This window comes from Macrotis lagotis, chromosome 1 (genome assembly GCF_037893015.1).
Source record: "Macrotis lagotis isolate mMagLag1 chromosome 1, bilby.v1.9.chrom.fasta, whole genome shotgun sequence".
Taxonomy (NCBI): domain Eukaryota; kingdom Metazoa; phylum Chordata; class Mammalia; order Peramelemorphia; family Peramelidae; genus Macrotis; species Macrotis lagotis.
Genome location: NC_133658.1, coordinates 287,519,721 through 287,534,325, shown reverse-complemented (window position 1 = coordinate 287,534,325; position 14,605 = coordinate 287,519,721). Strand labels below are relative to the sequence as shown.

Genomic DNA, 14,605 nt, shown 5'->3' with positions numbered 1-14,605 from the left:
AGTAACAATAGCCTTCTAGCCCCGCCCACTTCCTGCCTCAGTCTTTCCCCTCCCTCTTTCTCCCCCCTTCCCACCCCGGGCACTGCCCGGGGCCCATAAGCATTGGCTGGGTCTCAGCAGCTCCGTTGACTCCAAACAGGTGGCCGCAATTTCTGGACAGGAAAGGTTAATGAAATTCTTGGGTGTGGGCTTACACCTGGGGGGAGGGGGCGGGCAAGGACTAGTTCATCCCCAGCTTTGGTTTTCCTGCTTCTTCTCAACCTTATTACCACAGCGAAGTGTTGGCAGGGTGTATAAGATTAATGAGAGAAGGGCATGAGGATGCAGATATGTAAGATGACCCCAAGTGGCCACCAAACTTCAACTAAAAGGGAGAAAATAGCCTGCAACTAGAAACCAGGACGTATAATTTCCAGGAGTGCTTCTACTCTCTGAGTCGAGACCTGGAACAAATCATTTCCCCTCTCCTCCCCTCATCACTGAAATGGTTTATCAACAAGATCTTGAAGAATGGTGAGGATTCTGAGAGTTAAGAGATAAGGATATGTGGTCTTCTAGGAGAATAGCTGTGGAAATTAGAGGTGGGAAAGGCAATGTGAAGTTTGGTTGGAGCATTGAGTGGGAGCAGGGGAATCTTGTGGAATAAGTCTGGAAATGTAGACAGGAGCCAAATTACTGGCAGGATAAATTTCTAATTTATACTAGAGACAATAGGAAGCTACTAAATAGACTCAAATTTCCCATCCTATAGAATGAGGATTAGGGATTAGATAATCTGATCTCTAAAGACCTTTCCTTCCAAATGTTGTGGTCTGGTGATTTCCCTATCTGTTAAGGAGATGAAAGTGAGGTCACCACAAGCCCTTCAGGTCTAGGGAAGAGACACTTTGGGGAGAATTAGAATCTCTCCAGCCAATCCTTTTGAAATAGTCACCTGGTTCACTATCCTGGACAGGGGTTGAAATCTTGGTGGGGTTTAAAATGACTTTTAATGTTTTCTTCCTACAGAACTGGGCTCTACTCATGGCTTTTTTGGATTTTTGCAATTAACAATTTAACTGCGGAGCCTGATTCCCCCCAGAGGTCATCATAGGGTCTCTAGATTACCCTATGCCAACTCAAAGCAGTTTCCTCCAAAGCATTCTCTTTAAAACAATTGGGACAATTCTTTCATTATTCTCTGGACCATACTGTTGTTCTAGGAAACTCTGAAATCAATAAATATTTTGTGGGAAAAGTTTAATGTTAGTGGAATTGGTTTCCCTACCTGCCTCCCCTATTTTAAAATGAAAAGCACTGTATCATGAAATTCCATATGTATCAGACAATTTTTCTACATGTAAATTTACATGTAATATAGACTATTTTGTTCTAAAATTTCCTCAATACTCTTTCCCTTCAGAGAAGGGAGGAGGGAAATTCCTGATACACACAAATGGGATTCCTCTCTCCCTACTCCATTTATTTAGTTTATTTGGATACTGTTTGGGGTGATTATGCCCCTGCTTCTGGAAAAAAACTCAAATTCTTCCATCACTCCCTCTGCTCTGTTTGTTAGAAATCCATGTACCTTATGAACACACTACAGAGGGTTTGAAATCTTATCAATTGTGTGCAAGACAGAGTGAATACATTTGAAAAAAATCAGAAAATCAAACAACTCCATTCTTGAATTCTAGGACCCATAATATAGTTTAGGGTTTAGGATAATTGGATACTATTATCCCAGGAAAAACTTTATACTACAAACCAAATCATTAAGTCAATGCTAATCCATGAACTTAGAGGCTTAGAAGCTCATTTCATTTCTGAGTTGTGCTATTGTGTGTGTATCTATTACGTTTTCTTTTAATCAAAAATTATACAAGGGATTTGTTTTAAGAGTACATAATCTAGGGGCAGCTAGGTGGTGCAGTGGATAGAGCACTGGCCCTGGAGTCAGGAGTACCTGAGTTCAAATTCAGCCTCAGACACTTAGTGATTACCTAGCTGTGTGACCTTGGGCAAGCCACTTAACCCCATTGCCTTGCCAAAAAAAAAAACCCCTAAAAATAAAAAAGAATACATAATCTATATAGACTCTTGCCTAATAAGTTTAGAGGACCCAGTATTCTGAGTAGCCAGGGAGTTTATTTCTAAACTCAATAGCAGAAGGCTCCTCTCCAGTTGTGGAGCTAACAATTTTCATTAAGAGCAATAGTGTTTATTGTAGCTGTAAGGAATTTTTTTTGTTTTATTTTGTTTTTTTATCTTTAAGCCAATAGTTGTCAACTCCAGTTTTGGGGGTCTCAATATTCAGACAAGATTTACAAAAGAGAGGATTTTTCTGCCAACTCCCAATGTAACCTAGAGAAAACAAATCACTTCCTCCTTTGGATCTCAGCTTCCTCATTTGTAAAAATGATAGTTTTGAATTAGATTGCCTGTAAGCTCCTTTCCAGCTCTGATCAGCTAGGGATTGGTGGAGAAGGGGGGTCTGGTCCTGACTCTGGCATGGCTTAAGGAAGACTCTTGACTTCTTGGGTTGTCGGTTTCTTTATACATAATTTGTCTCTTAAGGTTCTTTACAGCCCTAAAACACCATGATTCTTCCTCTAGCAAGCTGTTTTTCTTAAAGTATAACTAACTTTGTGGGTTCATCAAACCTAAATGAAGAGGAGAAAAGGGGGGAAGAAAGGAGAAGATACCATTGCCATCACCACCACCACTACCTCCACCACCACCTTTCCTTGAACAAAGAACAAAAGAAAACCTACAATTTACAATGGAGAGGTTCACTTCTCTCCCTGGACATTTCTGAAATGGCTTGCCTTTCTCCTCGTTTATTTTAGGCCGTAGGCACTTTTCATACCATTATTTAATCTTCTTTTGCAGCCTGGAAAAATACAAATCAATTAAAGCCTAAAACCTATTGGGTAATCATTTTTTCCTCACTCACTTCTCCCCACACATCCTTTGCTTTGTGACTTTCATCCATACTAATTTGGTTGCAAGTGACTCTTGTACAAGGAGACATCACTTTGGATAGCTTATTACAGCTGCTCTCTTGACATGGATTCTGTGTGCATGTCACAAGTCACTAGGATCAAGAGCAGAGGCAGTTTCCCTCTCCAGGGCTATGGAACCACTAGACAAGGTGGCTTTTTCATCCCAAGAGTATTCAGCATCCAAAGGGGAACATTGCTGGGACCTAAGTTCTTTATTTGGTAGCCAAAATTGATTGTCTTTTTTAGAACTGGATGGATATTCAGAGATCCAACATTCCATTCAAAGCAATATGTGTAGGATTGGAGTGAAGGGTAAGTTTCACCATAATGTACTGATGAAAACTCCATGTAGATGACGCAGAAGTAACCCAATGTATAGTCCAGGGCTTCTGCAATCAACTGGAGGACCAACATGCCTTTCCCCTCCACTTTTGCATTGAGCCCTTCTAATTAGGAGGTGGGTTTAGGTACCTTCTTAACCTTACCACTAGTTCTGGGATCCATTTGTACCTATGAATACATTTACAAGAGTGAGCTCATATGCACAGAAATGTTACCTTCATTTAACATTAAGGGCTTATTATATATTACCACAGTTAGTCTTGAGAAGCTATGTCCTCAAGTAGGTTATAATCAAGTTAGGAAGACAAGAAAGGTATAGATGAATGGAATACACACTAGAATATTTGCAGACAGTAAAACTTGAAATATTATAAAATGCAGGTTGGGTGTTTACTTATTATTCTTCAGAAAACATGTGCACACACATTTTTTTGCCTAGATCAGTGGTTTCATGGTGGTAGAAACTCCATTAATGCAAAAAGATCTGCAACTCAGCCCTGGGGTCCAGCTCTACTAGCTATATGACCTTGGTTGAACCATGTTATACCTCTCACTGGTTCACAGTTTCCTTATATCCAAAATGGACTAGTTTGGTCTTAAGGCAACTTCCTACTAAATATTTTATGTTCTGAGAGCTATTCTAACTCAACATTTTGTAATCTAAAGTTCCTTTGTATGCTAGAATACTATAAAGATATTTTTCCTCTTTCTTACATAGAGATGAGCACAGTTCACAAAGTTCCCTCTCAGTCCATCTGTTAACAATCAACAAGCTTTTTGAAATGGCTTTTCAGACACTATGCTAAAAAAAAAAAATGGAGCTCCACAGCTTTAAAGGGGGAAAAAACAGTCCCTTAAAAAAAAAGCTCCCAGTCTAATGGGGGAGACAACAGGCAAAACAACAATGTACAAATATGAAAGTATATAGAATTATCAACCAAGGAAAAGCACTAGCAAAGGGTGATCCTAAAAGACTTTTCATAGAAGGTAGGATTCTAACAGGGACTTGAAGGGAGCAGAAAGGAAGTCAGGATATGAAGATGAGGAAGAGTATTCCAAACATGGGAGGTAGCCAGGGAAAATGCATCAAGTCATGAGATGGGAGTGCTTTGTTTTGAGGAGCAAAAAGATCAGTGTCATTGAATTACAGAATATGGAGGGCTGAGTTGGGTAGAAAGACTGAAATGGTAGGAGTAGGGGGAGTTATAAAGGGCTTTGAATGCCAGAGGATTTTGTATTTGATCCTGGAGGTACATGGGAGCTGAAAACATACTGTTACTATTCATTTCTTCACAAAAATATTAAAGAGATCTAGATATATATGTGAATAGTCTATGATAAATTAGTATGTTACTATGTAGCCAGTAAATCCCTTGTGGGCAGGGATCAAGTTATCTAATCTTTGTATCTCCCTCCTAGGCTATAACCTAGCCCCAGAGTAGATGCTTAATTCATTTTTACTAAATGGATGTATGAATTTTTAAGAGGTTCAATTTAGATTCTACTAAATGTAATCTCTCAGAGACCATTTCTCAATTCCAGAAAACTAAAATAATGTCTTGGGTCTCTGACAATCAGAATTCAGAGCTCTTCCAGAAAAGAGGGTGTGGATGATTTTTTCCTTTACTTTAACTACAGGTGAGGAAGATGCCCACCATGATAATTCAGGTCTCTAATAAGTAGAACACTCATCCTCTCTTCCTTGTGTGTTCCCTAGGATTTAACATTTATTAAATGACCATCAAATACAATGAATGAGGTAAAAGAAGTCCTCAGGAACATAGAACAGAATTACAAACTTTTCCAACAACAGCAGTTCACTTTTATTGCTGCCTTGGAGCACTGCCGGGAAAATGCTCATGACAAGATCAGACCCATCTCGAGCATCGGTCAGGTATGGGGGTCTCTCCTAAAAAATGTGGGAAGGAGGAAGGTAATGAGGCAAATTAAGAGACAAATGTCATCATTTTATTTTTCTATTTTGTTATAATACTTTCCTTTTAAGCAAACTCCCCTAAGGAATATACGTAGCAAACAGTCACTCTTAAAACGGTTTATCTTTTAAAATAGTGAGGTAATGGGATTAAGTAATTTGCCCAAGATTACTGACAGCTAGTATCAAGTGTGAGGCTGAATGTGAGTGAATTCAGGTTCTCCTGCCTCTTGCTGGTGTCCTGGGCTCTTACTCTAGGGCCCAGTGCCATTGAGTCACCTGGCTACTGTAACCTTCCCTATTTTTTATATTGACTCTGTATTAGTCCGGTCTGTAATTCTATCTAAACTAGTGTATCCAAGTTATTTCACCAAGCCCTCCTTGTTATTACATCATAAATTTCTCAAAGCTATCGTGTGTTAACAAAAATCTCTTTAACTCCCAGTCAAGCCAATGCTTTCAGCTACAGTTCTATAAATTCTAACCATAATTTAATAATTTAAGGTTAATCTAAAGCTTTGAACCCCTGGATATACGTGCAAGAACTTAGTCCTTCCATGGTACCACCCTCCCCCTGCCCCCAACTCTTCCCATTTCTGCCCATAACTCCACCTGATCCCTCCCCCAAGAGTTTCTTGGAAAAAGCCCATCTTTTCATCTTCAAGCTATTAAATTCGGCTGATTCAGCTGATCAGTTCTGGCTGCTAACTTGCAGCTATACTTCTCTTCATGCCCCTCCCCCCCTCTACCCACCCCCTCCCCAACTCATGGCTGCTGCTACTTCTGTTCCTCAATTTCATTAAAACTCACTTTCTTAACCTTGCTGCCTCCTTAACTCTGTGAATTAACTTATAATTTTGTTTGGCAGTATCTTGTGCATTAAAATTTATGGATTTTTCTGACACTCCTGAAAGAGTCTTGTGATTTCTTCACTGATAAATGAAACTGTGCAGATCCCTCCCCTGCAAATTCCCTCCCCTTGCAATTCTCCCTGCTAAGAAAAAAGGGAGTCTTCTTTATCAGTAACTTTGTTGCCTAGAGACATAGGATCTAGTACAGCAAAAGGCCTTAGAAATAGCCTAATTCAATCCCTTTAGCTTACAAATAAAATGATAGATAAAAAAATAATTTTTCACAAGTTCACTTTTATTGCCATCTTGGAGCACTGCTGGGAAAATGCTGAGAGAACTAAGGGCACTTGCTACAATGGAATCAGGGGGTCATTAGTTAAGTCTTAGAAGCCTTGGCCAATGAGGTGTTGCTGGAACTTCCCATTATTCCCTTAATTTAAGCCAAACCTTCTAAATTTGTAGGACAGGGGCAGCTAGGTGGCAAGGTGGATAGAACACTGGCCCTGGAGTCGGGAGTATCTGAGTTCAAATTCTGCCTCAGATACTTAATAATTACCTGTATGACTTTGGGAAAGTCATTTAACCCCATTGCCTTAATAAAAATAAACAAAATTAAAATAAAATTAAACTTGTCAGACAGAAAGGGCACATTTACTGAAAGATCCAGAGATCGGTGGGCTTTGTTCTGTGATCTCATCAATTAGTTCTCTCCCCACTTTGTGGACAGAGACCCCTCACAAAACCCTCAGGGAGTTAAGATGTAGTGAAAAAACTATGTAATTGTAGTTCAAGGACCTAACTCCAAATCAGTGCTCTACCATGTTATTTTGGAAGTCATTTTCCTTTTCTGGGCCTCAGGTCTATCAATTTTATTTGTAGGCTAAAAGGGATTGAACTAGATTTTTCTAAGGCCTTTTCCTATACTAGATCCTATGTCTCTAAAGCAACAAAGTTACCAATAAAGACGACTCCCAATTTCTTAGTTCTATGTACCCTGTCTAGGATCCTCAGTAAATATCCAATAAATCTTATAACCAACTGATTTAGCCTTCACAAGGGTCTAGATTTCAGATAGGAAATGAGTTATGAGTATTCTTGCTAAGTAACATTTGGTTCTATTTCAACTTGACAACCCTTGCCTTTCTTAAACAAAATGAGGTGCTTGGGAAACAAGTTTCTTCCTACTTAACACATATACACACCTGGATACCAACGACCTTTTCCTGTAGTTACAGGGGACCGGTTTAGCTTCCCTCTCTCCCCTGACTACCCCCCCCCCATTCTTAGAGGCTGGGATGTGCTGGAACCTGTCTCAACAGGCTAGAGTCTATTGTTAAATCTTCTGTGTGAGCATTTACACCTCAGTGGCAAATGCTACAAATCAGGATTTGCTTCATTGTTTTATTGATTGTTTAGTGGCAATGATTAAATTTTAAAATGTGTAGTAAGTGTACCTCACTCCTAACCCCTAGCCTGGTGTTAAATTTTTACCTGTACAGCATTGGCTATAGGTTTGGCAGTTGCTTTGTGTTAATACTCCCAGCCCCAAGGCATCCTTAGAGCAGACTAAGATTGAGTTGACAGTGCCAAGTTATATTCCCCTCAAAAAGTAAAATCAGAAGATAACTGTTTTCTGTAGAAGAAATCAAAAGGAATGATCTGGAGTGGGGAGAGGGCTTCCAGTTAGGAACAAAAGGCAATTGCATCAAGAAACACTGAGGCGCCAAGTATAATCATTGCTTAGGGGAGGTTGAGCTCATTACCCTCTCTAGAGAAGAGCAGGAGTAGGAGAAACTCTTGTAACTCTAGAATGGTGATAGAAGCAAGCCTGTCTGCTTAAACTCGGGGGTCCCTTAGAATCAGAGAAGTGCTGGAGCCAGCTCTGATGGTTTAGATGATTGCTAATTGTTCAGTTTAAGTATTTATACCTCAGAAATCGGGGTTTGATTTATTGTTTTGTTGTCTAGCCACGAGAAATTGATAGGAAAAAAATGTTGTTAAATGCAGATTAAACTTCAAAGTGTGTAGTGCTTAGCCAGTTATGAGAACACTTTCTCTGACTTCCAAGCCTAAAATCTTTCCATCCTTGTACTTCTCTTCTGTACTTATGTTCTATTTTGCATTGGTGTAGGTGGCAAAACACACCTACCAAGTTATGCTGTATCTTACCCTTAATTGTGGCTCCCCTGCGGTGCCTAATACTACGCTCTGACCACAGTAGGTATTTATAAAGGTTTAATTGTATCTCAGTTTAGTTACAAGTAAGCTGCTGAGTTCACCTACTTGAAACCTTAATGGTTATAATTTAGTAATTTTTTATGACAAAGAGAAGATTGATATCCAATGTTACTGTTCAGTAACTATAAAGTATTCTTAAATTTCTAGGAAAAGAGGGAAAAAAGAAAACTCACCCCCATTCCATCTTAAACATACAAAACCTCTATTGTTTGGAGTTCTTAGTACCTCCCCCCCTCAGAGAGAGAATGCTTTTATTACCAAAATGATAGTTCTTTCTTTTAAACACTTGGAAAATATTGGAACAGCAGATTGCAAATGCTGGACAGGTAGTACAAAAAATGTTTGAAAATCCAGATGATTTGTGGTGTAAATTTAAATACTGGAGCCTAGATTAAAGAAAGGGTGCCTGCCTCTAGCCCCATACCCTAGTATAAACTCCACAGTGCTTCCTCAAGTGGATAATAACTGTCAATTCCATGAATCCCTGGACTTTTGCTAAACTTCAACACCCCACCACTAAGTTGGCCTAAACTAGTGGTTCTCAAAGTGTAGCCAAACTGCTGGAAGAATTCCCATAGCACTCATGTAATAACAACAATTTGTACTTTATTTCTAGCCCCAAATAATTATTTCTGTGGGATATTAGAATTGGCTAAGTGAATATCAGATGGAAGGTTAGACTAGGAATTGGAGAGAACTAAGTTCAAATACTATTTCAGATCCTTATTAGCTGTGTGGGAATGTGCAAATTATTTAATATCTCAGCCTCAGTTTTCTCAATTGTAAAATGGAAATAATAGCACCTACCTCTGAAGGGAGATGCAACAACAATCCTTGTTGTGAGAATTAATTGAGATTACATTTTAAGCCTCATACAAACCTTGAAGTATTATATAAATCAGCCATTAGGACTATATTTTTAAAAATCCTCTCAACTGATCTGCTATGGACGATACCATTCACATTTAGAGAGAGAAAAAATCTATGGAGTCTGAAGACAGAGCAAAGCATTTTACTTTTTCACTTTTTAAAATTTCTTGTTTTTTTCTCATGATTACCCCCCCTTAGTTCTAACTCCTCTGTCACCACATGACTAATATGAAAATAAGTTAAACATGATTTTACATGTATAACTCAAGATTGTTCACTGCCATGAGATAGAGGCATGTACAACCCAAGATAGTTCACTGCCATGAGGAGAGAGGAAGGAAAGCAGGGTGGTAGAAAAACGTGGAACTCAAAAGCTTGCAAAAAATAAATGTAGAAAACTACTTTTGTATATAATTGAGAAAAATAACATAAAACAAAACTTCTCATCTAAAGCAGAATCATTCACTGATTAACATCTGGCAATAGAGGTATAATCTCATAGGATTTGGAGGTAGAAACACTTAAGAGATAATCCTTCCCAACCCTGTTATTTTATAGATATGGAAACTAAGACCAAGAAAAGTCTATTGACTTTTATTATTAACTAGTAACTGAATTGGAAGGGTTTATTATTTATTATTAATTTATTATTAACTAGTAACTGAATTGGAAGGGTTTCTAGTACTTTGTCACATTAGCAGATTAATGCTGTTTCAAAATCATTTGTGGTCCAACATTTTTTAAAGTGTGTCACTAGCATCAAAAAGGATTCAAGCATACAAGGATCTAGAGGATTCAAATCCTCTAATTCCAAAAGCAATGTTCTTTCCATTATGCCATAAGAGGGTTGGAACCAAAATTTGAGTCAGTCAAACAAAAAAGGGTTTGAACCAAAGTATTGGTTCCAAAGTTTGGAACCTTCCAAACTGAAGAAGTTTGGGTTGGAAAAAATACCAGTTGGATTCTTTCAGGTGGCTACAGCTGGGGTATGGGTGTGGAGAGGAATGTAGCAATGGGTGGGAATAACACTGATCTATGTGGTATTCCCACATGTGATCCTGCAGGTGCAGAACTACATGGACCACTATTGTAACAACAGCACCGACAATAGGATCCTTTGCATGTTCATTAAAATCTGCACCGAGTTGAGCAAGCTCTGCCAACAATTTGAGTCCCTGCATCCTGGTACCCCTACTACCAACAACATCTTGGAGAAATGCAAAGTCCTCGTCAGCCAAAGCAATGACCTGAGCAGCCTGCGGGCAAAGTAGGTACTTCCTCATTTCCACCTCTGAGATCTTTGGAGGATTTTCTGTAGAGTCCTGCAGGGCTAGCTTTAGTTTTTTCTTCCTTTCTAAGGGTGGAAGAGACAATATGTACTCTGACCAATCCAATGATACTTTTGTCCTGAGTGCTGGGCTTAATTAGACTCCTAGATTCAAGGCTTTTCTCTGATATAATTAGTTATGTAGTCAATTAAAACTCATCAAGTCCTAGCTACCTTCCCTAAAAAAGTAAAGCTAATACTTCTAATATTGGCCTCCCAAAGTTACAGTGAGCCAAGCATTTTGCAAACCCTAAAGGGATAAAAATACCTAGTATCATTAGGGGTGGACAATCACATAACTATCACCCTTCATTCTTATTTCTTCCATAGTTTTGCATAGTGGAATTTACCTAAATAACTTTTTAGGGACAATCTGGAATCTCAAAGTACACTAAAACCAACCCCACTCTGAGGGGGAAAGGAAACTAAAGCCTAGGGAAGTAACACCATAGAAGTACTCCAAAAGGTCCCAGTCTTTAGAAAAGCAATGCTATCCTTAGATTTCTTAATCCAAAGTCATTCTCCTCAAAGCGAGCTGTCTCTAGCATAAGTTTGAAAATAAATTGAATCAAAACTAATTTGATTTTGAGACTGAACTCCTTTCTTAGATCTTCATCTAGGTTTTACTAATCCAGGGTATTCCTCTAAGGTTCTGTCCCGGGCCTTTGTCTCTTTCCTCAATGATTTCAATAGCTCCCTCAGATCCATTTATCATCTCTATGCAACTGATTTCCTGATTCCTACATCCAGCCAGTTCTAACCTCATTTCCCATCACCAGTTCTTCTTTAGACATCTTGAAACTAAGTTCTAGAACTCAACATGCCCCAAACATCTTTTTTTGTTGTTGTTTTTGCAAGGCAATAGGGTTAATTAAATGACTTGCCCAAGGTCACACAGCTAAATATTAAGTGTCTTAAGGCCACATTTGAATTCCAGGGCAGGTGCTCTATCTACTGTGCCACCTAGCTGCCCCCCCTAAAATACTTTTGCCTTCAAACCTTCCCTTCTTCAAACTCTCCTTTTGCTGTTGAGGGGCTCCAAGCAACTCATTACCTCAGCATAACTTTCAACTAACTCCTCATGGGTAACTCAACTCACACAAATGATTTTATTGCCAAGTATCTCTGAGATAATAAATGTAAACACAAAGTGCTATAGAAATGCTGCTATTGATATCTTCAAAATATATATTTCCTCTCCATTCCCACAGTCATCATCACAGTTCAGTCACTTTTCTCCTTGGATTATTGCAGTAGCTTTCTAAATTGGTTTCCTTGCCTCAAGTCTTTCCCTACTCCAATCCAAGCAGTTGCCAAATTGATTTTCCTATAATGCAGGTCTGCCCCCATCACCTCCAAACTCAGCATTTTACAACCTTGCTACCTTTTAAGGTCTTCTTGCATTTCACTCTCCTCCATGAATGCCACACTGACCTTTCTGGATGTTTCTTGCTTGTCACTGACTCTTGACTTTTTTCCTCTATTTCATGGGCTATTCCTTATGCTTGAAATGCACTTCCTCTTCCTCTTCCCCTCAGCTCAAATCCTACCTTGTGCCATAGATTGTCAGCTCTCAAAGGGCCTCTCTATATCTGTCATACATCCCCCAGCACATAGCATACTACCATTTTTTTCTTCAAACTATTTCACCCTTAGTCTCCACCCATTCCCCCCCCTCCCCGCAATACATATGAATCTAGATAATGGACTGGGGAATCAAATATAATGTATTAGGTCATTTCAATTGTGTCCAACTCTTTGTGATGCCATTTAGGGTTTTCTTGACAAAAGATATTGCCACGTCCTTTTTCCAGCTCATTTTACAAATGAATAACTGAGGCAAACAGGGTTAAATAACATACAGCTACCAAGAATCTAAGTAGGGATTTGAACTAGGGAACATGAGTCTTCCTAACTCCAGGCCCAGCTCTCCATCCACTGAGCTATCTAGCTGCCTTCTTTGACATAGATCTAGTCCTTCCCTAATTGGACAAAGTCGTTTGGATAAAAGTTTAGGTAACTTAGTCCCCTTTAACAACCACCCCTAAACCCAGTCCAGTGAGAGAATGAGGTTGTAGATACAAAGCAATTCTATTTAAGAGATAAAGGAAGTTGTGGATGCAGCTTCATGCTGTGACCTTGGTCAAGTCACAACATCTTAGGTCTTTTTTCTTCAGTTATAAAATGAGGGAATCAGAGAAAATTTATCAAGTCTTTTTCTGTTCTAAAACCAAGGATGGGCTCTGTCCATTCCTGCCTGGATACCTCTTTTTCCCTTCCCTAGGTAACTGATATTCTCAGACATGATTTTTTTGGAAATGTAAATGTAGGACCCCTGGAACCTTCCCTTGGTTCCAAATGCAGGGTTCTAACCCAGCATGCATGAATTACAAAGCATAGAGTGATTTAATTAGCAATATCAAATGTAAACAGGAGCTTAAGCTAACCCTCTGCATCAGGGACTGAGTAGAAATAACTGACTCATACTTTACAGATCCTCCTTTTTTTCCCACCCAACAGATACCCACATGATGTGGTCAACCACTTGAGTTATGATGAAGCAAGGAATCACTATGGAGGAGTTGTGAGTCTTATCCCTATAACACTAGACTTAATGAAAGAATGGATTGCCCACTCTGAGAAATTACCGCGCAAAGCAATTCAACATGTGAGTGACCAGGCGGGTGAAAAGAGTACAGGAAGCAAAGTTAGCTGCTGCTCCACTGACACACAGACTTTGGCTAGACAAGAAATAAACAGGGATCCTAAGAAACATAAGTCTAGAGAGAAAATTTTCATTCCTCCTTGGAAACCACCTGGTGGGCCTACCTTTTAAAAAAAGCCTAACATTTTTAAATGGCTAAGTTGGAGGTGGTAATTTGGTTTTCCACTTCTGTTGCTCTCTAACCCAGTCTCTGCCATATCTTGACTCGAAAATGGCCTGGACCACACAGTACTATATGCCATTCCTCTTCTTTTTCCTTCATTCTTTTTCCAGCCTATAATGAGGTTACATACCAACATTAAAGGGCTTCAATTTAGGTGAGGAATAATTAGAATAGGTGGTATAATGGAAGGAGCCCAGGACTAAGACTTAGGGGGCTCAAGTTTAGTTCCAGCTTTGTGTGTGACCTTGGACAAGTCACTCTGGGCTTCAATTGAGGAGTTGTCTACGAAAAGATTGTAGGGAAAAGCATGAAGGGTATGTATTTAGAATGAGGGGAACTAAAACTTTTACTTTGGGGGCTGCCTCATCTGGTTTAATTCCTCCCTTCTCATATGGATGAACAAGGAGGGAATAAATTTGCCCCACCTCCTTGACATTCTTAAGTCAGATCCACCTGGGTTCTGTTCTCTACACCATGACTACTATGTACCTTTAGTCAAGTCACAATCTCTCTGCCTTTGGTTATATGCCTATAAAAATGAAGATGTTGCTTTGCTTCTCATGTTTTCCAGGAATATATGTATGTTATGCTGCCCTTTTAATGTGCTTTTAGCTCTTTGGAGTAAAACTAGTAACTGAATTGGAAGGGTTTCTAATATTTTGTCACATTAGCTGATTAATGCTGTTTCAAAATCATTTGTGGTCCAACATTTTTTTAAAGTGTGTCACTAGCATCAAGGCCTGCTGGTAATCTGACTGTTGGTTTTCCCTTTACAGGGGGCGACTTAGCTTCTGTACTCTTGCTTCCTCGGGGGAGACACTCAAGAATTAAAGTGCTCCACCAACTATCTGGCTTGGTTTATTGGGATTTTCCCCTTACTGTATCCTCAATTTATCCTAAAACATCCAAGGACATCAAGCTATCCTATCATCAGAAAAGTAGAAATGATTAAGCCATGACTTTTTTTTAATATAATCTAGGTCATTCTTTGCCCAATTAGCATAAATTTTATTAAACTAACCACAAGAATCCCAACTAACTTCTAGTTAGTTAGGGTCTAAAAAAGGGGGGGGGGGATCCTTGATTTTTGTTTTTAAATATAAGCTTTAATTTTGAACAGGACCACCACTGAGGGAGTCAGGCAGGGGTGGGGAATTAGGTGGAAGAGG

The 14,605-nt window shown here is 39.2% G+C and overlaps 1 protein-coding gene across 2 annotated transcripts; it reads left to right on the top strand.

The window, feature by feature from the left end:
* The first annotated feature begins 11 nt into the window (after positions 1 to 11).
* On the top strand, positions 12 to 14,281 carry SPACA9 (sperm acrosome associated 9). Of its 2 annotated transcripts, XM_074210835.1 has the most exons (5): positions 16 to 165; positions 5,047 to 5,223; positions 10,286 to 10,488; positions 13,069 to 13,216; positions 14,213 to 14,281. In XM_074210835.1, the coding sequence occupies exons 2-5, from the start codon at positions 5,080 to 5,082 to the stop codon at positions 14,222 to 14,224; spliced, it is 507 nt and encodes a 168-aa protein (XP_074066936.1). In that variant the 5' UTR covers positions 16 to 165; positions 5,047 to 5,079; the 3' UTR covers positions 14,225 to 14,281. The 2 variants fall into 2 exon arrangements, with proteins under 2 accessions (XP_074066935.1, XP_074066936.1); XM_074210834.1 differs by having other exon boundaries at positions 12 to 165; positions 13,069 to 14,281.
* Positions 14,282 to 14,605: the final 324 nt, after the last annotated feature.